Here is a 27,032-nt window from a genome sequence, read left to right on the forward strand (position 1 = left end):
TGAGAAATAGATGAGAGGCAGATGCATCTGTCTTATTCACCTTTTCAGAGAAAGATTAGCATGCATACATTTTTGTTAGGTTTGCTCCAATTTAGACGGTTCACATTGATGCAACCATATCCCACTTATTAAACCATCACTGTTATTACTGCATAATAAGACATTTCTCCAGTGAACAGACCTATATAAATAATTTAAAATAACACATTAAAATCCATACTTGTCAAAGTAAAACCATTGGAGGTGCACATACGAAACACGTCCAACCTTATACACTTCCCTCTGCCTTGGCCTTAGTTTTCTCTTTTCGTCATCCCTTACTTTTCAGTTTTCCCCGTGCTGTTTTTTAATTGGGAACATTTGTAGTCACCACATTCAGCACAAATATATTCATGCATAATATTCTCAGTATGGCCTAATTCCTGTTAAGTTTTGAAGAAAAATCTGACTCCTGAGTGCATACCTCTCTTCAGTATATTGATTAAATGCATTGCTCACAGCCAGGATCAATTCACCTAAATCCCTAGTGATCATTTACCATTTTGAGCCAAGTCTTTTCCTTGTTCAAGTTATTGGATGCATCAGTTTATTGCTGTAGCTTTTCTTTTTACTTTATTTTCTTCAGTGCTCTCCTGCTGTGGATACATGATCAGTTTGCAGACTACATCTAACGTGGAAGTAAACTCCACAAACCATTATGTGATTTCTTACCTGTGATTTTTAGGCATTTTCGGTGCATCGAGAGTGAGCATGATGTTAACAATAAGCTAAAAATCGTTATGCACTGTTAAATTGTTAAACAAGTAGCACTGCAGGGAATAATATTAGAACAATGGCCTCCTTTGACTTAACTAACAATAATAATGCAAATATAAATAACAGTAAACTTTCCCAGTGTGCATCAATAAAACTTTATTTAGCTCTGTTTAAACCTTCCTGTTAGACAGTATCACTCTGATGTTGAACTGTATGCTTTGTCTGGACAAATTCAGACTCCCCACTTTGATAGACATTACTTAATACCTTCAATATGGCATCATATCGTTCAAAGGCTCAGCCACATAAGTGGGAAGAAGACAACTTGCAAAAATTGCCAACTGGGTTTTCAGTGCCATCTCCTGGTGCCCTTTACCTACAATCCGAATAAAAATGCCATGCAAACCTGAGAGCTGGCAAGTTGGGACATCTCCAACATGGTTCTACAAATGCGAGATAGATCAATAACAGATCAGTTACACAAACTTAGATAATAATCATATTGTATACATGATTTGTTTTTACACTGTTGACTCAAAATTGAAGCCTGAATTATTTTGTTCCAAATGTGACTACAGTGTGTACTACTACTGTAGTTGTTGTTTTCATCCCTGTCACAAAATCAGTATGAAATCGGAAATTTAACAATATATTTAGTATCAATGGATTGTGACAAACCTTATGAAAATAACAACACATGCTCAGTAAGTTAATGGAAAACATTCATCACTTATTTGTAGTTGTACCATATATATAGAAATATATTTTTTTAGAAGACAGGATTGTGTTTTTATGTCACAAACTACCAAATAAATGTCACTTCTGATTTCATTCTGACTAAAATGCTCTAAGGTCTTGTTGAGTTGCTTAAGTTAAGCCATAAAATAGATAGACTTTGATTAAAATACATTTTTTGAAGTCTAATAACCAAACTCTTTTGTTCATGTGCCAAAAAAGATTCTGTGGTGTCCACAGAGTCTATGTTGGGGACAAGTGCTGTCAACCTGCAAATGATCATGAACATATTGGGAAAGAAAGCACAGAATTCACAAAGACCATTAATTTACTGGCTATTCTCTTTGTGTCTTGTTCACATAGTGTTGTTATTGTGCATGGATGGTGGTTAACTTTCATCACTCAATAAAGGCTTTTGATGCTCGCATCATTTCCTTAAAATGAGGCAGAGGGAGTAGTCGAGATTGTGGTGGCCCTGTACAAGCTTCAGTGGTTCAATCTGTTTTAATATTCCCATATTGCACAAAAGAAAGAACAAACACAGAGAAGAAGACAGAAAAGGGATCAAACCAAGAAAAGATTAGGGGAAAGCAGGATGGAGTCAGGAAAAGGCTGAATGTGCAAAAAGTGAGAGGAAGCTGAGACAGACAAGGAGACAGGGAATGAGCCAAGAATTAAATTTGAGATCAGAAATCCTTTGTTGGGGAGGATAGTGTGAGAGAAATGATGTACAACCCCAATTTCAAAAAAGAAGATGTGAAAACGTAGATAAAAACAGAGGGCTCAGGAAAACTTGCAGAAATCAATGTATGTGAACATGGTTTGTTGTGGAACCCACAAATTTAAGTTAAAGCTGTAACATGCAATCCAGATACCCCGCCTTGTTCTCTGGGCCAAACTTCATTTAAAATGGTCTGAGGCAAAATGGAAAACTGTTTTGTAGTCAGAGGAATCAAAATTTGAAATTCTTTTGGGAAACCATAGACGCCCAGTCCTGATGACAGAAGAGGAGAGTGACCATCCAGCTTGTTATCAGCCTGCATGTCTGATGGTATGGGGGTGCATTAATGCCTATGGTGTTGGCGGCTTACAATCTGGAAAGGCAACATACATGCTGAAAAGTTGACAGAGGTTTTAGAGCAACATATGCTTCCATGTAGACGTCTCTTTCAGGGAAGTCCCTGCTTATTTCAGCAAGACAATGCTAAACCACATACTGCATCCAGCACAACACAATGGATTCACATCACGAGTCCAGGTGCTGAACTTGCTAAATCTTTCACCAATAGAAAACTTTTGGTGCATCATAAAACAAACAGCTACAAAGGCCCAGGACTGTTGAGCAACTAGAATCCTGCATCAGACAAGAATGGGTCAGCATTCCTCCCCTAAAACTCCAGCAACTGGTCTCTTCCCTTCCCAGATGATTAGAGGCAGTTGTTAAAAAACAGAGGAAGCTACACAATGGTAAACATCACCCTGTTCCAACTTTTTTGAGATGAGTTGCTCCAATCAAATTTAAAATGAGCTATTATTTTTCATCAAAATTTCTCAGTTTCAACATCTGAGATGCTGAGATTTGCAAATCATTGCAATCTGTTTTTATTTACATTTTACACATCGTCAGAACTTTTTTGGAATGAAAAGAGAAAGAAAGGATAAAATAGAGATGGTATTTGTCAGCTGTTAGTGAGTTTCAGAGTGAAGGTAGAAACTGCAAGAGAGAAGAGAGGAGCCTGTGATGATAGCCTCTCATGACAGAGGTATAGTGTTACTTCCAGCAATGAGTTAGAGAGAAGAGGGTACTTATTGTCATAATAGGAAACATGTGTGTAAGTGTGTTTGCTGCTGAGGTGAGGCCTACTCTCCAATAGAATAAATATTTTTACCTGAGAGGGGGTCTGGAGGTGTCCCAATACAGTATGTTTTTATTTCACCCTGGTTTTTTCGGTTGTTGGGCCATTTTTACTCTGTCTTTATCTCTGTCTTTGTCTGATGCTTTTAAGTCTGCAACCACTTTTGGTCACAGTAACCACCTTCTTTTATTCTTTACAACAAACCTGTGAACATGTTTTTTTTTTTCATTATGATGTACTACAGTGAAACAGTGTTTCTAATTATGTAATGTCATTTTGTCAGTTTTTAGTTGTGTTGGTGCTTCAGATTCAAATACGCCATTGGATAAATCCCGAACTGTTAAAATTAAATCAAAATGTGAATTATAATAACAATCGTAGGTATAGTTCTGGTAAAAAAAACAACACATTTTTCTCTATCCAACATCTTCGACTTAATCTGGAGTTGTATAATAATTTTTTTTGACAGAACTATATGTTTTAAGACCTGCCTCCTAATGTAAGTGACCTAATTATACCCCTATCAAAGTGACAAAAGTCTGTCCATTTGATTTTTACCACAAAGACTTTGGTATTTAAGAAACAAATTGTTAAGAGAAATGTTATAAAATACATGCAGATGATCATATTATTCAGTATTAGACTCCACAGCTCTAAAAGATGCCAAGAATGCACAAACAATGTTGTATAATGTCCTTTGGCAATGCAAGGGGAAATGAAAGAAAAAAAACAACCTCCCAAGGTGCTTTGGAGAATCCTACACTACTAATTTTGCACTGCCTTTGAGTCATAATTGCTGTTAAAATCTGCACATAAAACACAGTTGTGTAGATGGTATTTATAAAATTGATTCTGAACAAATTGAGTGGAGCTGAAGAGGATGTATTTTCAATTTTACCCTCTAGGCCTTTTGCATAATTGCATTGGAATAATTATTCAAATATCTCCATATTCATTCTCAAGGCAAATTTCAAATTGGTTTATTAAGTATTCAAAGATCTGCTGTTTTCTATTATAACATAGTTAGCTGAAGTAATGGGATGTAATGCCAAGTCCCAGTGTGCATTTGCTAGTATTTCAAGTCTCTGTGTCAGAATAAAATGAATGCAGAATTATGGGTAGAAAAAAGATTTTTTTTAGATTTAAGTAATACATTTTAGGGAAAAATACACTTATTGGCTCAAGAGATAGCTATGAGGATAGCACCAAGCTTCTCATCTAACTCTCAGCAAGGCAGCAAAAAAGTATATTCCGAAATTAGAATTATTTCTTTAAGACTGTTAGAAGTGGGCTTTTTCTTCTGATGTTTTCACAAAGTTGACAACCAACAAAATACTGTACTGTAACTATGTTTGAGTTCTGAAAGTGGCAGATGGGTCAATCTTTAATCTTTCCCTATAATCGTCATCTTACTGCCCAGGAGGTCACATAAACATTGGGCATCTCAGTTAAAAGGGAGTTATGTGCAGTAAACACATCCACCTATAATATTTAGCTGCCTCTGTATATGTAGGATAAACATACTCACTGCTCCAGCTGTTGAAGAGAGTCAGTCAACGCTCTTTTAGGTGTTATTTAAAACCTTTTAGATTAAATCTAAATGCAGAATGTTGTCAGAGGAGGCAAGTTTCATCACCATTCAGCTTCCTCATACAGGCTGGCACATAAGCTCTCCATCACCCAGAGCACTAAACAAATATGATGCTGAAGTGGTCGTCCTCGTCCTCTGGAGTGCTTGCAGGTACCTGTCTCTGGAACAGAGCAGATGGACTATTTTTCCCTCCACATACAGTGGTGATTTGTTCATTCCTCCGATGGACCCTGTGAAAATGACATTCACTTGATGACAAAGCCTGCTTCTCTTTGGTTTAGTCTCTCTGTCCTCACACCAACGAATAACATCCCAGCTTACACACTTCCTTTGAATGGCATGCCTAGTACATTCAGCAGCCTTTCATTACAATATGAATTGACAATGACTTGTTTTGAAATCAGGATGGGCTAGCATGGGCCACTAAACATTAAGAACTAGCCTCTGCCAGACTTGCAATCCCATCACTGAGTCATTATTCCATTTATCTGCAGGATATTTATGGGGCACTTTGAATTGGGGTCTCGAGGCAGGTGATGCAGGGGAGAAAGACCTGTTCTGGTTGGTGCTGATTAATCAATGAATACATAAGCTTTATCACAAGTCCAGCAGCCTCAGGACTGGAGAATGTCAGTACAATTAAGGACAGGTGTCACACGTAAGAAAAGAGAGGCAGCACCTATCTGCAGATTGCAGGCTGAGCCGGGAACACGGGCGACTTGGTGAAGGTTCCAGCAAAAGTGTCTATTCAATTCTTAATCACCTCCACTGCTCATTAGGGTCTTCTTTTGTTCCAGCCGTTTCCTTTCCCCTGTGCTGTGCCAGCAGATAAAATATGGCAGGCTCAGAAGAGAAAAGAGCTCGGGGAACCCCATTAAACGGCGACAGGATAGAAGATGAAGCGTGGAAAAATAAAAGGTGACGTTGGAGTGGTGGAGTCAGCTAAGGAAGAGGCGAAAACTCAAGGGAGAGGGGTGGTGACAGGAGTGTGAGATAAAGAGAGTGAGAACTGTCTGACCATGACAACTTGTAGTTCTTCTTGGGGTTCCCTTTAGGACTCAGAGGTGCATTTCAGCATGGGAAGTTATATGTCATGACCATATGTATATCATTAGAATTACCTCGACAAAAATCTTCACAATCCTGATCTGTGTGTGAACACTGAGTGCAGCACTCCATTGCTGCTCCATCAGTCACTTCTTCCTTTAGGTACCAAGGTTTTCCATTAAAGGAAATCTTTCATTATAGTTATATTATTATTATTATTATTATTATTATTATTATTATTATTATTATTACTCATGTGTTCCAGAGTAAAGTCATTCTGAGCGGCTGGCTTTGTCAAAGCCTTTCAGAAACAGGCAGAAGACCAATTTTTACAGCTAAAAACTAGAATAGCTAACTGGGTTTGATATAATGGTTATAACACTGATCAGGACAGTGTTCATGGGAAATGCACTACAATATTTCCCTTCTGCTCCATAGATTCTCTTTTGATCGGCTGCAAAATATGTGGCTCCCCACAAGTCAGTGTCTGAGTTCTTTAACATATGCACAATGAAGTCTGTAGTTTGAACCACATCTAAAGACTCATTGAGGTAAAGGAGGTTCAGCTGCTTCTGTTTAAAGGGAATAGTTTATTTTGGGAAAGACATCCCACTCTGATGTATTTTGTGTTTCACTTTTGCTGAGAAAACGAACACAGCAGGAGGTTGTTGTCGACAAAGAGTCGAAACTCAACACACAAACCTCCACATCTGAGAAGAAGAAGCTGGCAGATGTTTAGTATTTGTATTGAAATGGCTCTGTTGGCTGACAGTTTGATTACCTAACTGATCACTTCTTCAGTAATTCAAGATCCATCCAGTGCTCAACATTATGAGAGAAAAGAGCTAGGAAATTGTATCATTTGATGTGTAGCATAGATAGCAACAGAGAGTGTTGGGTTCTACCCACTGATATCACCAACAGAACAGAAGGGACATAAATTGTAAATGACCGTTGTGCTTTGATTATTCGCCCACGGTTACTTAGCGTTGACATTCATCCACTCAATTTGTGACACAAGTGATCATGAGAAGTTCAGCACTGCCAGAATATGAGCCGTGCTGTTGGCATATTTACTCCACTGTAATAGGGAGCCGAGGGCAGATGGTTGGGGGTGCAAATGGTTTTGCTATGCGTGTTACTGAAAAAAAGAAGATAACTGAGCTTTTTAAAATGTATATGCTTGACATTGTATTTACTCACAAAAATCGCTGCCACCAGTCATTTACTTGCAGTGTCTACATGTCGTTTTTGTGATCACTGACACTGCAATGTCGACGAGAAATTTAAATTTGCAGCAGGTCAGAAAGGTGGTTGGCTCCCTGGCAGGTCAAGGCACTTTACTCTAGTAATATAATAACTGTGCACCTCAGACTTACCTTCAGCCTAAAAGTCTCAGTTTGCTATAAACACAATTTATCATACACTGTGTCATCCCACCATGGATTAATGCAGAAGTGTTTTCTGTGTATATCTGTGTAGAGCAGTCATATTGAAGGCAGGTGAAAAGCCTGCTGCCATACTCTCTCCCCGGCCCCAGTGTCTCCCTGATCTCCTTCCACAAACTGTGTTGTTGCGTGTTTTTGTAGACTCAGAACTATAAATCTTAAAGATGGGAAGGTACAGTATTGACACCCACTTTTTGGATTGTCTCTTCTCTAAGGCATTCACATTGTAGCACTTGGAGAAATCAGACAAGTAGTTCTCTGAATAAGAAGTAAAAGTTTAAACAATGTGTACTTCTTCACCTCAACACTCCTGAATGTGTTCGGCATAATGTCAACACGATCCAATTTTCTGTTTCAGAAAGTAAAAAGTTGTGGTGCACACTACAGGAAAGTGTAGCATTAATTTCGCAATAACTGCCTGACAGTTGTTGTAACTAAATTTCTGTCAGTGCTCCCTGTTTGGCGAGGATACAGTGATTTGGATAATTATGTCATTACAAAACCACATGGGGTACAACTGTTGTTTTAGTCTCTGGGCCAAATCATTATTTATTTAATCACAGCAGAATTACCTTGTGTGCTCGGCTGGGTAAACTGCTTATTATTGATAAAGGGAATTGAAGTTTGATGGTGAGGAAAATGGAACCAAGTCATAAAGCATGATAAACTCTCATCAGTGTTTAGAAAAAAAAACTTTCTTCTGGAATGCAGTTCATTGCTTCCTCACAAAAGCTATATATCTTCCAAGATTATTACAGCCATTGCCTTTGCTACTGCTGTGTATGTGTATATAACTCTTTGTACATAGGCAAATAATAAACACAGCTTGATGTGAGGAAACAGTAAGGACAGTGCTAATAAAAGTGATGTGAACATCAAATTATTTTCCACAAGGCGGCCGTTTTCTCTGTGCCTTGAAAAAGAAGCTTCAGATTCTGAGTAAAGATGGATTTAAGTTCTAAGACACTGAGTAAAAAGGTAGCAGATGTGTTTCTAAACTTTTTGCTCTCGTTACAACGTATGATGTGGGCATTGTTTTAGGTTTTAAAGACATGCAGATCTTCTAATTTAATAGCAAACCAAATGATTTATCCTGCTTGACACTGTGTCTTTCGCATTAATTCAAAGTGCAGTGTAGCAGGTAGCTGAGCAGCAATTGAGATTGTTTTAGTTTTTTTCTACATTGCCATCTTTGTTCTGAGACAAAGACAGTATTTCATTTCTACATTTTTCCTCTATCTCAATTTATCTTTCACTGCAGAGCCAAGAGTAAGAGGTAAGGAGAGAGGAATAACAACAGCAGTCTGACCATCCTCTCTCCTTACCTCTTACTCTTGGGGAAAAAAAAACAAACTTTGATTCACAGAGGAATGAAAATAACCAAAATGTTTGTAGCACAACAACATATAATGATTTCATGCTTCTTGTTATCTTCTCTTAGACCTGCATCGTTCTGCAGGATTTTAGGAGAAAACAATTTTAACAGCTGCAATCAGCCAAAATGTTGTTGATCATTAGTGGGAAATATCTCCCACGACATGATAACCAATCAACACCTCGACTTTTAGCATTGATTGTTTCCAAATGAGAGATAAGTTGTCACATGGATAAGAGAAATGAATCAAGTGCAGATAGCATTCACATTGATGATGAGCTGCATTAAAATGTGTGGTGTCTTTATTTAAGTTTTATAGGCCGTTTCCATGTGTGTTGATTTCTGTCTACATCATTGTCAAGCAACTGTCTTCCTTTACTTCCTACTTTACATTTAGTACGTTTTTAAATGTTGGTGAGGGCCAGTCAAGGGCACCATGCAGGAAAGATAAAACATGAGGCTTCTGGGCAGCAGCAGCATGAAGCCAGCAGATAAGAATGTACAGTGAAATATTACATTATTTAACATCTGACAACTGTGCTCTTGGTACCAAAGGCTGCACCATGGGCAGGTGTGAAAATGTTAAAATTTTCAATGTGGTGGGTGGCAACAATTGATGTACAGTATAAAACACAGCCTTTGTGCACTTTCATCGATCACCTCAGGTGCAAATGGGCAGCCAGGCGGTTATTTGTAGCCTTGTAAAGTCCTTCTCGACAATCCTGATGACTAATTTCATCATGATGACAGCACCACCCCTAGACGTTGAGCTCTTTGCACAGACACATCTGTGCTCAATTACTGCAAGTAATTCAACCACTAACAGCATCTTAATAGGTGGGTGGTGGACGGATGGTAGAAGAAGTGGGAAGTGGAGGAGGAGGAGGTCATCAGAGAGTAGGCGGAGGAGTGAAATGAAAGATATGTAGATTGCTGGAATTTGAATACCGCTGTGTGTGAGAGCAAAGCAGAATTGGAAATGCACTTTTTTTTTTAACCCGGAAACTACTATTCTTCAAATGGTGACACTTGTAACACTTGTAGTGAACTTTTGGAAATTTCACTTTGAAATAAAACTCTTCATGCATCTCTGTGCAGTGTTGGGAGAGGGGCAGAAATGGATTGCACGTGTTGAAGTGACAAAGTCATTTTAGCAAACACTTTTCTGGGAGCTGACCTGGAGCAATGCATTCAATATGCATTCAGTATGTGGCACTGTTGGGAACTAAAACTATATTAGGAACCGCTGAACCTCACCAGAAATCAAATCACACTTTGGTCATAAAAATGCTAATATTTATGTGCATATGCAGCAGGCTCTCAAAGCAAGGACTGTGGTTGTGCCCCTGCATGTTTAAGCTTGTAAGCGTCGGCTACAGCTGTGCGTTCACTCTTCCCCTGGGACAGTAGCTGTATTGATGAATGGTAAGCTACTGTGGAGTTATTACAGTGTACAGAGTGAGTAGTAAAAGTTCATTATGTGTGTACTAAGAGGGGCTGTGTGGAGTTGATCAGGGTGGTGTGCTGCATTAATCATTTTGTTTCCCAGGTGTCTGTTTCCTGCACACTCGTAGTTTGTAGCCTGCATTGAGGAAAACTTCCACAGATGGAGACTTTAATGCATGATGCATTCATGCAGGTACTGTGGGGTATAGACAGGATTTCACAGTCTCTCTCACTCTCTCTCTATTATTTTGCTGTTATTGATTGTTTGAAAATACATTTTATTACAGCTCTAAATGTGATCCTCAATCTTATTAACCATAGTTTAGTAATCAGTTATATTGAATATTACTTTCTTTAAAGTACTTCCTTTAAAGTCATTTTCAAATAATCTTGCTTAATCTCACATTTAATTTTCAAGACCAGTGATGGATACTGCTACCATTGGTTGTCTTCACTTCATCTGATAGCTCCTAGCTCTAAACCTTCATCTTATTTGTTCTTCTCTCAGACCCTTCTCCCCATCCAAGGCAGAAGCCACCAGCTACTGACCTCTGTTACAAGACTGAAATCAGCAGTCTCATGGATTTCAACTCTCCAGATGCCTCCCTGGACAAAGGTAAGACCTTATCAGTTCTATTGAACCAGAGCTGGTTGACTTAAAAGTGAGATTTGTGGATGCACTGATGCTAGGCGAGCTGGTTGTTGTGGTTGTGGTGTGAGGTAAGGCAGGGTGAATAACACAGATATCCCAGAATGTATGCAAACACACATTTATGCATGCAAACACAATTTGCCCAGAGTAAATCCACAACAGAATGAGTTTGAGATAAAGTGTTTATCAAGGGTACACACGGATTTTATTATGCACTGAGCAATAGGAGCTAATAGTAGCACTTCAGTCATCAATTTCTCTCCCATCTCCAATTTGCTGCTTGCACCTTGTTGCGGAAAACCCAATAAGCATGTATTACACGTGTGATTCTAGCAAATGAGGACTATGGCGACCAGTCTACGTCGTTAGTGACCACAGCTAATCCTGTTTTCAAAAAGCTTTCAGGTGATCAAGCTGTAGGGTGCTTCATAATTTAGCCAGGATGCACATTACTACTGGTCCATAACCATTCAGCTGTATTCAGTTTTGTTCTTGTTGCACTGCAGTATAAGCTGTAATTCAGTGAGTACGTCTATCCTAAAAATACAGACATGTGGACATACAATTAGAAACGTAAGAAAATTAAGAAGTAAGAAGCAGTAAGATAAGCTTAAATTCTGAACTTTCATCTTGTCATCTTAAATCCAAACATTTTCAGTATACAGCAAAAACAAATGAATTGGCCTTGCCATACTTTTGGGGGCAACTGTGCTGTGTGTACTGTACAAATATACAAAATACAAAATATTAATTAAGTTGATGTAAAAAAGAATTTTTATATAACTATTAGCAATGAAGAGATTAAAATGACTGCAATTCATTAGCATTAAAGTAAAATGTATTTAGATTTTTTGCATTATTTACAATTTGCACTTATTTAAAAAGTTTTTTTAAGTTAACAACCACATATTGTATTTTAGCTGCTGGCTGATTGACATATGCAGCAAATATTAATGTGAACTATAAATAGAATGTTAAGAATTTGTCAGAAACATGTTTCACTTGGCAAAGTCAGTAGTTAACTGGGTCCTGCTAGTGGTAAAAAACGTCTTGAATGTAACTGCTATTATTTGAAATTGATTCCATTCATCGCTTGTCTGTGGCCCTGTCAACACTACCCTGCTCCACAGCCACTTGAGTTTCTAGGTCTGCTCTGAGTTTTCAGTCACTTGCACCACGTGAACCATGCCCAAGAGCAGGCTATAAACTTAAAACACTTGATTTATTTCCATATTATTAAGTAGATGACTAGCTCACATATTGGCATCATCAGTTCTTTAGACAGACACAGTCATTGTAGTTTATTTCTAGTCTGTTTCCATGTTTCAGCTCTTTCATGAGCAAAGCTTCTGTCACTGATTTAGTATTGTGGAGACGATCAAAGTTGCTATTGATGGCACCAGCATAGAAGCATCTCTTGGATTGTGGATCTTTTAAGGCTGGCAGCTCCAGTACAGATTTTTATAGTCATCCAGGCAACCCCCAGGTGCCCTTTCCTCATTTGTGTCCTGCTCAGCGGTATATGTGGTTCTCTCCTCTGTCCTATTAGACTCTGTCTGTTTTAATAATACTGACAGTGCTCACAAGTAGTTTGATGAATCAGGAACAGAGTTGGTTAAAATGATGTGGTAATTAAAATCTGTAGTATTGGAATGTAGCTAAAGTGGCTAAATCGGTAGAGCTGTCGTCTAACAATTGCAGGGTTGAATCCCAAGTTGCTACTGATGGCTCAGGTCAGCGCCTTGCATCACAACTTTGCCATCATTATTGTGTGTGTGTTTGTGTGTGTGTAAATGGACGAATGTGAAGCAACCTTCTTAAGTGCTTTGGGTACCAGTAGAGAGCAGTATGTATAAGTACCATTTTGCTTAAGTGCCACATTAGGGTGCTTTTATTTTATTTAAATGTTTCAGTTATCTGATTTTATGTCCCACACCATTTAGGCATTCATGGCTTGAAAAGACAATTACAGACATATGCTACTCAAACAGTCTCACTCTCCAGAAGACAGTAGTAACAGTAGAACACATTAAAGTGGCTTATTTCATACATAAACCTAAATTAATTAGTACAAACAGTGCTTAAATGGTAAAATGTTTAACTTAAAATGTCCGTCACACCGCTCTGCTATGCTTCTCTATCATTTGCTATGCTCCACCATGCTCTGCACAGCCCTTATCGTATTAGCCACTGTCAAATTTCAATAAACATGCTGCGAAACTGAACTGAAAAATGAAAATGATTGGAATTGATAGATAGTATGATAACAAAAACTGTTAGAAACTAATATCTCTACCAGTGCAGAGACCCAGCACCTCTCCACAATAGGATTTTGGAACATATTTTTGCAGTTACATACTGTAGCTTTGAGTAAAAGATTGCAGGAGTTTATTTTGAACATACAGTTGTTCAAACTATATAACATGCTGAAAGATTTCAATCATATCTATGTGCACAACTGCACACTTTCCTTTAGCATGAGACCACTGTTGCATTCAGTCTGTAGTTGTTTCCTGGGTGCTGTAAATGTGCAGAGTCAGGAATAACACATACACACACCAACAACCCCTGCAGTGGCCAAGGCCACATAGTGTATATCAACACAACTTTCATCAGAATGAGAACAGGGTACTGAGGGGCTGCGTTATCAGAAAATTCATCTTAGGTCTGCAGAAAGGAGAAACACACGTAAGCACTGAACACTGTATCATTAGGGAGGCGGGTGCTGCTTCTGCACATTAGCTGGCAATGATGCCACTAGGTGGGTGCAGCTTGGCAAGTGGGATGGCTTAAATAGAAAGGTCAGTGCAAAAAGTCAAACAGGGATGTCAAACAGAAAAATAGGCTTAGGAGGGAAGGACACACAGAGAAGGAGAGCGAGGAGAAAAGGTAAAGGGCATGAAGTGTATTGTGACTAGCAGGACATGGTAAAAGACTGCATGAGGACACAATGTTGCCTATTCTGACCAGAGGAAATCACAGCGAGAAGGGCAAGTTGACGGAAACAGAAATGAACAAAAGAAAAATAAAGATTTTGAAGGTGTGTGTGGGTGCATGTGTTGAGTGGCCTGTGCTGAGCACTTCCATTTTTCTCATGGGCTGACACTTTCCAAAGCACCTGCCCCCACCAAGCCCTCTTATAGCCACTGGGAGAGTGGCACTTAAATTGCTTCCAGCAACAATATCGTGGCCTCTCCACTGTAATTTACACACATCAGAAATTGCTACTCCGAAATACTCCCCCACAGTTAAACTTGGCTTTTTTTAATGTGACTAATATCATTTAATTCTGTCTGATTAGTAGAGCTTGCAACAAATCTTGATATTCTTTCAATTTTCATCTTCAAATTCAGATTTAAGGGTGGTCGTGGTCAGCGGCTGCCAAAATCCTGCAGACTATTAACACAATATGCTTATATTACCAATAAAGAGAAGAGAGAAGTATAGACTTTGCAGTTGGAGCAATCATCATAGACATGCAATGAGAGTTTCATAATTTGGATATGTACAAGTGGTGTCAAATAATGTGCAGCAACATGCACAGACAAATGTGTTGTCTGTGTGTGTCTGGCCTTTTCATTAAAGTCTACTGAGAGGCTGAAATTGACAAAGGGAACGCAGCAGCAGTCTGATGCTTTCTAACTGCTTCATTAAACAAGCGGACTTTAAAGGTCATAAAGTCAAAAAGTTATATTTCAAAATGCCTAAATTACGAAGACTTTGAGCCAAACAACTGTCCAAGGAAATATTTGTTCACAAAACGTGCACAAGTACATTTAAGTTTGTCTGTCAATGCATAGTTGCTCTTCTTATCCCTTCACAATCCATCCAAACAAATCTTCCCTTCGCCAGTTAATCAGCTTTTCAAAGTGTTACATTACTTAACAGTCAAAGTTTATATCTGGAGCTGTGCTATTCAAATTATCAGCCGAGACTTTTCTTTATATACTCCTGCACCATTTACTTGTACTAGAAGTGCTGTTCTGAAAATGTTTAAGTACATATCGCTTTGTCCCACACTCTGTATTTTTATTAATTTTATTGCTGTGACATTTGCTCAGCAGCATTCCCTTGCAGAACTAAATGTGTGTGATGTATGGATCTCAGAGTGATTGGAATTGTTGATATTAGCAAATAGCTTTTTCTTTAGGAAATAGACCAGAAACATTGAAAGCGCATTTAGTGACCTCCATGATAACACTTCAAGTCATAGTATCCCTAAATAACATCGGATTTAGCTTGGAGGTTTCCACATGTATATGTCCATGTGAAGTAAGTGAACATGTATAAATGTCATTATGTTATGTTTAGTGTTATACAGTTATACAGTAGTTTAAACATGGTAATGGGATTATGTTACATTTGCAGTCTTAAAACTGAACCTAAGTATCACTTAACCCCTACACCTCATTAGCTTTTGGATTCATGCCTAGCACTGCACCAAGTTGTTAGTAGATGTGTATTATCTATTTTTGAAATCCACTTTGGACTGTGGCTTGACGTGATGTCAACAGCCAACTGGTAGTGATACCTTCCGTCTGCCCTTCAAATAGTGCTTAAAAAGGCCAACAGGCAGCTAATCTGGACTGGCGTCTGGCATTAGTGAATTGGCAGTGGAGGTGCTGCTAAGGGCGGTGGTGGTGGTGGTTGTCAGAGCTGGCAGTCTGGAAGAAAGCTGAGTGGCACATGGGGGCTGGCAGCTCCTTCTCACTGATAACTCAGCATGAGGTTTAAAAAGGTGGGAGAGTAGATAAATGGTAAATGGTCCGCACTTAAATAGCTCTTTTCTACCTTATTGGTACCCAAACAAAAACCCTAATTGCAGCAGCTGCCATTTAAGTTGCTCACCTGAACGACTGTGAGCAACCTAGGGTTCATTGTCTTCCTCTAAGGACTGTTTGACATATTGACTGCCACCCCCCAACAGAGAGTCAAATAACTTGGCTGATCTGGTTAAGTAGAAGGAAAAAGACACAGATATAGGCAGCCTGTTGTCATGCTTTCTCCAGTCCTTTTGCATTACACACTTAAGGTACCCACTTGCATCAGTAATCGACGCATGGGGTGTCGCAAGTACAGTGGAAACACCATCACCCCAATTTTTAAGTATAGTAGTGAGTAGAATAAAGAAACTTCTAAGACTCACAGATTATGTAGAGTTGAGCTTGTCATCCAAATTTGACCCACCCTTTCTATTCATGTTTTATGCCTGAGGTGAAAGACTAAAGATGTTGGGGGTGGTGTGTGTGTGTGTGTGTGTGTGTGTGTGTGTGTGTGTGTGTGTGTGTGTGTGTGTGTGTGTGTGTGTGTGTGTGTGTGTGTGTGTGTGTGTGTGTGTGTGTGTGTGTGTGTGTGTGTGTGTGTGTGTGTGTGTGTGTGTGTGTGTGTGTGTGTGTGTGTGTAAGGGGTGGGAAGGAGTCAGGAGGAGTTAGCAAGATTAAGGAAAAGAAAATGTAATTTTTTTAAATTTCCTTGCCAAACCATTGCAGGTGACCCTCTTGTGTAAACTAAGCACCAACATGATATAACTCAAATAATGCAAAACACAAAACACTCGAATATCTAATTGGTCTTTTGTATTACATCTGAATTGACACAGTGTCAAACACTTCTCATAGGGCTCTGGCAAAAACAAAAATAATCTGCGAGAAAAACTTTGCCGACACATATTCAAGTTGAATTCATTTGTAATTTTGCCCTTACTGCCTCTGTTTCAATCTCTTTTCACGTGAACAATGAGAGTCTGACATTTTCTTGGCAGTGTTAGGTGGAGGTGCTGTCCTTTGAGATATTGTGTAAACTGACAGTAGAGAGAGACGGAGCGATTGGCTGCTTCCATTGATTTTCATTTAAGGGATAGTGCTCTCAGCTCATCACCCCCAGTCACCCCTCGGCTCAGAAATGGGTATTCTTGCCTGTGACACTGCATCAAACAGGGAGCAAGGTTAGCATCAGTACTTTCACCTACACTTTTTAGGTAAAACATTTTTTGCAGTATCGTCACGCAGTCCAAGCAATGTTTGTCACAGAGAGCTAATTTCCTGTTGTTCTCTATTCCCTGTAGTGTGATTTTATGCTGTCTTAATGTAGTGTAAATAGTCATTCCGTGCCAGGCTCTTTTAATTAGGAAACCCAACAGACCTGCTGATTAGCACTTTATCTTCATAAGTGTCTGTGTCTGAGCTGCAGCTGGACCACTTCCTAGTTACCTTACACTACGCTAGCATGTCCCGACAGGTCTGGAATAATAATAGCACAATAAATTTGGTGCAGTCATCTACCGAGAAAACAACAATGGCTGTGTGTGTACATATATGCACCCTATTTACATTACTTTTAAGTGTTGCCCAGATTGTTGATGATGATAGTATTCAGCTGGCATAACTTTGTGTTAGATTGTACAAACTCTTTCTTCTAGGTCATCCTGCAATTAGGGAGCTGCCCTGCGACCATTTCTGAGGCACTACACCAGACACTTTACCAGCATGGTTCTTCAAGTAACTTCACAACTCGTAGCTTCACATAATAAACAACAGTCTTTATACATGACCAAAAAATGCCTTTGCATTAATTTTTCATCAAGGTGGGAGAGTCGGACCACTGCGTAAAGTCTTTTCTAGAGCGTCACAAAGATTCTCAGTAGGGTTAAGATGGCCAGTCCATGAATGAAAAGGATGTCTCATGTTCCGTGAACCACTCTTTGAGCTCCATAAATCCTGACATTGTCATCCTAAAAACTAAAGTTGACCAACTGAAGCAACACCAGATCATAACACTAAGCATGATGAGTGCATCACTTCATCCACCTCTCTTCTTACCCTGATGCGCCCATCACTCTGGAACAGGATAAATCTGGACTCATCACACGACACTGATCGAGTGTCCAATCTTTATGCTCTCTAGTAAATTGGCAATTTCTTCTTATTAGCCTCTCTGATAAGTGTTTTTTTAAGACAGCTGTTTAGTCCCAGTCCTTTGCATTCCCTTTGCATTGTGCATGCTGAATTGCTGTTACTTTACTGTTTAAGTAATCTCTTATCAAGATCATTTAGGATGTTTTTTTTTTCAACTACTATGCTTCCAGGTTTAATAATGCATTGGACAGTTCTTAACTAAATTTTATTTGTTTCAGCAATATCCTTGGTTGTTTTCTTTGCTTGATTCAGGCCAATAACTTGCTCCTTTTGATACAGCGTTATATCCTAACCACAGTCACAGGATATGTCATCTGTCATGGTTACATAAGAAAAGAACAGCTCCACACGGCATCAGTTAGGGTTGAATGACTTGTTGCCAGCTGAGATGTGTTGGTCACTGTAGTGTATTCACGTAGTTAAATCCAGGTAGTGACTTTTTTCTTGGCCAATTAGTGTATACTTTCTCTGTAATTCCTGAGCCATGTTTCATCGTTGGATTTGTAATCTCAGGCCACTGGGTGCTCATCGAAACCACATAATGTCCTTTAGAGCTAGCATAGCTACTGTGGCCCTGCTCTTCACTGCCATTAATAGGCATTTGTTACCATTTCATGAAGTGGCCTTGTGAATGTGGGTGCAAAATACGGTGCAGGAAAAATCAATGACTGGGTTCCACTGTGTAGTTCAACATAGCTCAGCAGTGCTCACATGCTGTCTGTTGACTATCCCTTGAGTGTTTCGATGATTTGAAATTATCATGCTTTATACTTGCATCTTACCAACACAGACCTTCACCGTCTCATCTGGCCTCATTGAAACATACTGTACATTGTACTGGTACCTTTTAATCTGCTGCGTATCAGCTGATGGCACAAGCATGCAGTTTCCCAACGGGTTTCTTTCATGTATAGACACAATAGACAATAGATTATTTTCTTGAGCTGCTTTGTTGCTTCAGAGAAGGGGATGGTGCATTGAATTATTCTTAAATGTCACACTCTGCCAATCAAGATTAGATGGAGGTTGACAGACATTAAAGGGAGGTTGTTTATACTGTGTTTATATTGTAATAAATCTCACACATGACCCTTTGACACCAACATTAATTAGATACACAGTGAATGCAGTGAAACTCCATGTCCACAGTTGTTTTTTCCTTTTTGGGGGGGGGGGGGCATGGAACATGCTTTTCTGGTCAGTGGAGAGTCATGGAGTCTCCAATGAGCCATGTAATTAAGCATAGTTCAGCAACTAATTGTTGATTAATTATTAAGCAGTAAAACAGATTTTAGCGTTTAATTAAATTCCCAGTCTGCCTTGTTTTGCCACAGTGATGGGTGCAGGTTCTAAAACTATTTGTATAAGGTCATGTCTAACGTGGCTTTGTTGATTAACTGAGCATGGCTGAATCTGGACTCTGCACAGGCCACCAGAAGGCCAGTGAGAGATCCTGTTACTGCAGCAAAATGTGGGTGGACTGGACAGCAACATAGGCTATGTGGCCAAATGCTGAATATAATTATTAAGTAATGTGGAAGAGAAGTGAAATGTTTTTTTATATATATATTTTTTAACATTCATAACAATACTCTCTGATTTAAGTTGACACACAAAAGGCATAGCAAAGAATACTGAATAGTTCTTAATTATTCAAGGATGAAAGTGAAATAACTTTAAGATATAATTCTGCCTGTCTTTAATAAGTCTTTCATTCTGCTGTTGTGCCTTTTCTGTGATTAATTCAGTATGTGCGCTTAAATTGTAGGGATTACATTAATGGGCCAACTCATCATTCTGCCAATTTCTAAGGAGCTTTGTCTTTTTCCTTGCAGTCAAATGAACAAAACTTAATTAATGCACAGGGTTATCAGCTTTGTAATCGGGGAGTCTTCTGCCCGACTATTCACGCATCGTCAGTCCCTACTCGACCTGTCTGTGTGATGTATCAGGTCCCTGCAAGGGTGACCGTATTAAAACACGGTTTAATATTACAAACTGTCTTTTTGCTTAATAGGCATGACAATTCAGTGCAATTACACAAAAATGTAGAATACTTTCACATTGCAATGTAAACAACCAGCCATTATCTGTAAGCACTTATTCCGTTTAGGGCCGTGGGATTTTGTGTTGCTACAGTGAGTAGAGCAAAATCATCACAGAATGACACTCAGTGGTCGCATGATACCACACAGTAAATGTTTTTAAAGGTATTGGGTTACTGAGACACTCAGGTAAGAGGCATTTACCGTGCAGTGTGCCTGTCAGTATTGAAGTACACATTCATGCTACTCACCTGCCTGTAAGCTGACACCTTGACTTGGCTCCTCCCCTGTTTGAGTAATGTGGGAAAATAACAGCAACAGCCCAGCTGAGCTCCTCCCCTTCTTCTATAGTAAAGCACTGGTGTTAAGGGGGAGGGGCTAAGTGTTTTGTGTCATTGAACCAGTGGGAGCTGCCTTGAACAGGTACGCTCAGAAGGAAAGGCACAGCAGCAGTTTTCGATTGTATTTCTTGGTATGAGCCGAGCTTGATTTTGGGGGGAAAAACAAAAAAATGGTTGTGGTTTGAGTGAAGCAGCTTGGAAACTAGGATTTCTGGATTTGTTTCTCTGTGGCTCTCCTGAAAGTCTCCAGCACACATCTGACAGATCCTGGAATCCTCTAGAAAACTCCCTTCAGTGGAGGGAGAATTCAAGTGGAGAGCAGAGACAGTTTGGTGAGTGAGTGCAAACCAAAAGTGCTGCAATTGCTCTTAACTTTTAGACTAGAAAATGAAGTGACGTTTAGTTCTGCTCTAAGGTGAAAAGCTATGTTTTTTTGTTTTTTTTTGCCTCTCACAGGACTAAAGATTTCAAGAGGAAAGTTTTGTCTTTTTAGTTTGAAGATGTTCACATGTTGGCAGGTGTCAAGTCTGACAGTGAGTCACCCAGTCAGTCATCTTCTTTGGTGCTGAGGCGTTGACAGACTTTAACCCGCCCTGACCTCAGACTAGTTGCCAGTGTTTGAACACAGAGACACAGACTTCACTAATCATTGATTTTTCTGCAGTCAGATGTACTCAATGTTGGTTTGAGCTGAGACTTTTTTCCCAACTGACTTGCAAAGAATGATTTGATGAGATTTGAGATTTGTCTTTTCTATGTACAGCTGCTAACTGAGGGATCCAACCGTAACTTCAAAAGACTATATATATATATATATATATATATATATGTGTGTGTATATATATATATGTGTGTGTATATATATATATATATGTATATATGTATATATGTATATATGTATATATGTATATGTGTATATATATATATATATATATATATATATATATATATATATATATATATATATATATATATATATATATATATATATATATATATATATATATATATACATACATATATATACATATATATATATATATATATATGTGTGTATATATATATATATGTGTGTGTGTATATATACACACACACACACACACATATATATATATACATACATATATATATATATATATACACATATATGTGTGTGTGTCTTTGATGATTTTCAATGAAGTTCAGTTCATAGCTTTTTTAGGACAGTGGTGGTGTAAGAGTTGTCAATTGGCTGTGAGAAGGTTCTTAATGAAGTTTGTCTCCATTATGTTCTGTTTCTAGGGTAGACACAGAGGTCTAGTCAGTTTTTACCTTTTAATACACATTTTACGATAAATATTTACAAAATACATACAAATATTTTTGGCACATCAGGGACTGTAGGCTGGTTTCAGCCTTTTTTCCATAAAGCATTAAATTACACTAGCTGGCAAATGTTGTATTAGTTTTTTGCCTTCAGGTACCTGCATGTTATCTGAACCTGTATATTTGTAGTTCACTTGCCCTCCAACCTTAAGCTAAAAACAGTCTGAACAAAGGTAAATGTTCATGCAACAGAACAGAGTATGTTTTTCAAACACATGTTATGCATTTCCCGAACTTAACCTCAAGTTGTGGTGGTGACACAATAGTGCAAAGCAAGGCACACTCCTGGAGGCTATGGATGGTTATCTTTCCTAACCCATACCATCCCAGGCGCATGTTTTTGCAATCGTGTTTTCACATCTAGCTGTTTTATATTTCTGTGTCAGCCTCTGTTATACTGCTAAGGTAATATGTAGGTAGAGCAAAATAATGAAGAGATCCTGTCTGTGTCAAACCCACGTTCCTCACTCAGGCCTTACCACTCATCATCAACAACCCCAAATCATTTCATATTAGGATATTTTATGTCTCACAGCTGTCATTCACAGAGAAACCTGTGTTTTCAGATGAGTGGTATGTCAGTGTGCTTAACCTGAGGATTAACACCTTCTGAGAACCAGCTTGTGAAGCAGAAGCTGCAGAGTGTTTGTACTGTAGTCCTGTAAAGCCTGTTACTGCCTGACTGACCTGACAGTCACTGAGGATCAGGCCAAGACTGTGAGTGTGTCCCTGCGTTTATTTGCACGTAAATCCTGTGTACATATGTCAAAACGTGCATGGATCTTTGTGTGTTTTCCAGTGTGTGTGCTTCAGCCAGGCTCAGTTTGACAGCATAATTGTGAGAACAGCTGAGTTTGGTCTTAGCTCTGTAATTGCCTTCTTACACTGACTGCAGGTGAATGCAGGACGCAGCTCCCTTGGGTGATAGCTAGTTTCTTCCCATTGTGTCAGACACAGAAGACAATTTAGAATGAGTTAAAGATAATCACCAGCCTGTCAGTATCAAGTCAGAAATGATGGTAAAGAAACTAATTATCTTGAGACATGTGAATTCAGATTTACCACTACATGAAGTAATTCTGCATTTCAGTGGGGATGGACTGATTATGGTTTATCTATTTCTCTGTTTGAACACCTCTGTTTCTAATCAGCTTTAAACTCTAAAGCAAAGCTCAAAAATTTGTCAGCTTACTTTGTCACAAAGAAATATCATCTCACTATTTGCTGCCACTGTCCAGCACCCTTCTTTCTCAGCTCATTGAATGTCCTGCAAATACAGTACATGGATGGTTGACAGAACTTTCTCTGAATCATTGAAGTTAAGTCATATTTAGAGAAAATATTGACCAGATTTATTTAATGGTCATTTTCCCATGACACAGATAAGCTGAAAGTACAATCATTAAACAATAAATGTCTCAATTCCTGGACTAACTTGTTTAAAAACAAATAGAAAACTAAAATGGAGTTCAAAATTTAACATTGAACCATTGTGTCAGATCATAAATGTACTTTTTTTGATGGCTGCATTGTACATTTCTCTTCCTAGTTGTCAAATTATATTCCCAGTAACTGCACTATACGTCTGCACCCACACGTGACTTAGCTAATATGCAGTGTGTACCGTACATCATATACGGGGATGGTAGAGCTGGGAAGAGGACACTCTGAGACTTGTTTCATTCCAGTAAACCACAGTGTTGGATGCACTGAATTACTGATTGAATAAAATGAAGAAATCTGATGGTCAGTGATGGTGTCAGACTCTTCATCAAGTCACTGGTTTTTCGTAAGATGCTTCATTAGGTCAGCAAGTTTTAAAAGTTGTGCAGTCAAACTAGGAACATTGCTAGAATAACAGGACAGAATCATTAAGAAATCTGGTGACGTATTAGAGAGATGTACTAATGAGTGTGAGACAATTTCCACTAGATATCAAATATAGTTATACAACCACATAATTAATTAATTCATAGTCATTTTCAAGTAATGACTAATATAAAATGTTACATAAACGTCAAATTGTCAATTACTGAGACGCAAACCACAAACCTAAATGGATGCATCAAGTCACATGAGACAGACTTATTCGAGAGGTTTAATAAAGAACTGCCAACTAATAGGCAGTGATGTAACATTAGCATTTCACAACAATGGAAAATTGCAACGCTGCTTACAGATGAGAGCATAATTTAGCTGAAAACTCAGTGGCCCAACCAGCAAATTTGACTAATGTGTACAGTATGAAACCTGCCACCCATGCTAAAACATGGACTGTTAAATCACGTCCATATTCGATAGTCAGGGCTTGGTTATGTTTGATTTATTTGCGTTTAGCTCCATGATACTAAATGGAATCTATCTGCAACATCTTTTAATAATTATTAGAGTTTATTCAAGCTCAAAACTAGTGTTCAAATAATAAAGTCCGTTTGGGAGTAACTACAGTAGCTGTCTACAATGGCGGGGACTCGAGATGACTTGCTCTCTTTCCTCTGCTCAAACATGAATTTATGATATAAAATATGTGCAGCGAATCAGCTGGGAAAAATCCTCAGACAGCGGTGCTGCACAACCAGGAGGGCGTCTTCTTGTGTATTGTTATCCAATCACACATGTAAACCTTTTTGAGTGTATGAGGATTTTGCCTCATACTTTTGCTCTGTTTGACTCTGGAGACACAAGTTTGTTGAAAAATGAGTCGAGACAGCAAAACATACACATAATACCAGTAATCTGCCTTGTAAATAAAACAGAGTCATGCTTTAATTGGATGTGGAAAGAACTGATGAGGAAAGTAGAACAGCTCTCAAAAACATGATCTGTGTCAACTCAACCAAACAAGAAAAATCTCCACTGTGATGTTAGTGTGAAGTAGGCAACTTTGCCAGATATGAATGAAAAACAACTCAAAATGCAACCCCTATCTGCAGGTATCTCATCGCCTGTTGAAGTTTCAAGTAATGGACCGTCTGCTTTTTACTGATGTCTGCAACAGAGAAAAAATTAGCAAATTAATCAGCAAATTGTTTTAGTTCGTGCATGATTTCTTTTCATGGTAAAAGGGCCGTGCCTTCAATACACAATGCTGTAGTGTGAGCTTAAGCTAGATGTAAAAAATGTGTGAATCAAGCTTTATACAGTTAAAAATGAATAATTTTACTTTACCACTCTCTGTAATGTAACTTGTTACATTACTCGTTATATTACTTTTCTGAAAGACGGAGCGTCAATAGTGGAAATGGGCAATAGTTAACTCATTACATTTGAAGCCACCAACATTGTTAATGTTGTGTTGCTTGTTGAAGCTGATGAATAAAATCTAGTTTTAGTTGTGTAACAGTTGAAAGGCTACAGTCATCCTTTGCAACCAAGGTGCAAGCTTAGTATTAGTGAATCAGGCTTTCAGTGTTTGTGTCATTTAGCTTGGGGCATATAATTCTCTCCGATTGTGATCACTAGTTATGCTTCACTATTATACTGTAGTATTTCCCAACTGTTGACAAATTCAACAATGATTCAACACTACATAAAGTCTTCATAAAACACTATAAAATGTTTTTATTTAGGACTAGCAAAGACTGTCGAAGACCGGACAATTCTCACTTAAAGACTATTTCCACCAACTGTCCTAGATTTCTAGTCTCTGACAATCTGGAAGTGTCACACAGAACTAAAGACTGAGTAAACTTTGGGCAAGACACTTAACGACAGCGCAGGGAAGTTGTGGAGATAGACACACCCCCGAATCCCAGGCACTTTGACTATTTTTATGACCAACTCACAGTTATGATCCGCTGTACAGTCATTAAGTGTGTGCCGGCCTTTGAATAGATAAGATCTAGGCCCCTTAGGTCCTTTTAAATGGTTAAAAACCCCTAATAAGCCCTTAGTGGCTTTAACTAGGACTTGACTTGAGACTTGACTTGGGACTTTTGGTTCAATACATAAAACTTACTTAAGACCCTATCTGGCTGTCTGGCACTGGCAGGTATTCCAGATATGTTCATTCCAGATGTATTTGAATGGTAGCGTGTAACCCAACATAGTCCTGATAAAACTAAACATGGGGTTTATTTCAGGGCTGTTGGATTGTGTGTGACTTTTATGTATCTAACCTTATTTCTTATCACTGTAGCTCCCCCAAACTTATTACTGCCATCTTGGCTTGACTTTTCTAGGTGATTATTTAATTTTGTCAACAGAGCTTGTTTGTGTGTCTTTACTTGGTTTGAGTGCAGGGCTTCATCACAGCGTTAGGAGCTACCTCATACAGGTACGCTGACATCGCGTGTGTAAACTAATCCACAGTTTGATGAAATATCCATGGTGACACAGCGTCTGCACTCTCATTTTGCCCAGACTATAAATAACAGCACAGTCAGCTCTCAGCACCAAAGGTCATTTCTCAGTTATATGCACACAAATACACATACATGGTCTTCACACCTGTCCTGTCACATAAGCACTGACACACATCCAAACACCTCTTAGCTACCTGTCTGAGCTAATCTGTTAATCCACCTAATAGGTTGAATCATTTGAATTTTCTGTGCAGGGACCGGCATAAGGCCCTGGTCACAGAAATCTCTGTCCAGAACAGGTTTTGTTTATTGTTCTGTTGGATTAAAAGTTGCTGGTTTGTTATCATCTTAACTCCCACTCATGCACAACAAGAGTGTGCAGTTCATGTGCAGCATGCTTAAAACAAAATTAGGTAAACATAATAACACAGTGCTTTCAATGTACAACAAATTGAAACCAAATGTAAAAGCCAGTGAAAATAGATGTTACAAAACAAGATGAATGTTGAAAGTTTATGTATTCGCATACAGATGCTATTTCATATCATGCCTCGATGAATTACGTGCTTGTATTCACATTATAATACCAGCACAGCCCATCAAGCATAACCATGGCACCAAGTACTACCTGGCGTGATGCAACCAATTAACATTCTCATCATCTTTGGTATAAGCTGTCCAAAATAAAAAACACAAACCGCCAGTTCTATCTGGAGGAACCAGCATAAGAAAGCACCAATTCATTATTTGCACCAACTCAGACAACAATGTGCATATAATTAGTTGTCTCCAAAAATAAGCAAATAGTGCATATTTCTGCAATAACAATATTCTAGAGTGGGCTCGGCTCTGTTATCTGGCAGCATTTATTTACCACCTGAATGCCTACTAATACAAAATGCTGTAGGATGATAAATGGGATGGAGCTAATAAGAAGATCATGGGGGAGGACAGTTGCCAGCCTGCACCTTCGTAAACACTTCTGTGAAAGAGTTGCCACTTTGGCTCATTTGCAGTCTCTCACTCCTCCAGTTTCAATTTAATGGCTCCATCAATCCGTCATTGTAGCTTCTATGCAAACTTCTATGCAGCACTTCGTCCAGTTTCGTTAAAACTCTTTGAAAAGCCGTCTAGTGTATCTGTCCCACAGAGGGACA

The 27,032-nt window shown here is 38.7% G+C and overlaps 1 protein-coding gene across 2 annotated transcripts in view; it reads left to right on the forward strand.

Moving 5' to 3' along the window:
- LOC137139351 (kazrin-like) overlaps positions 1 to 27,032 on the forward strand; it is a 144,981-nt gene that overhangs the window by 89,323 nt on the left and 28,626 nt on the right. For both annotated transcript variants that reach the window (XM_067526450.1, XM_067526451.1), the window contains exon 4: positions 10,763 to 10,870. In XM_067526450.1, the coding sequence (XP_067382551.1) occupies positions 10,763 to 10,870 (108 nt within the window). The remainder of the gene's footprint in view (positions 1 to 10,762; positions 10,871 to 27,032) is intronic.

The sequence above is a fragment of the Channa argus genome, chromosome 13 (assembly GCF_033026475.1).
Source record: "Channa argus isolate prfri chromosome 13, Channa argus male v1.0, whole genome shotgun sequence".
NCBI lineage: Eukaryota > Metazoa > Chordata > Actinopteri > Anabantiformes > Channidae > Channa > Channa argus.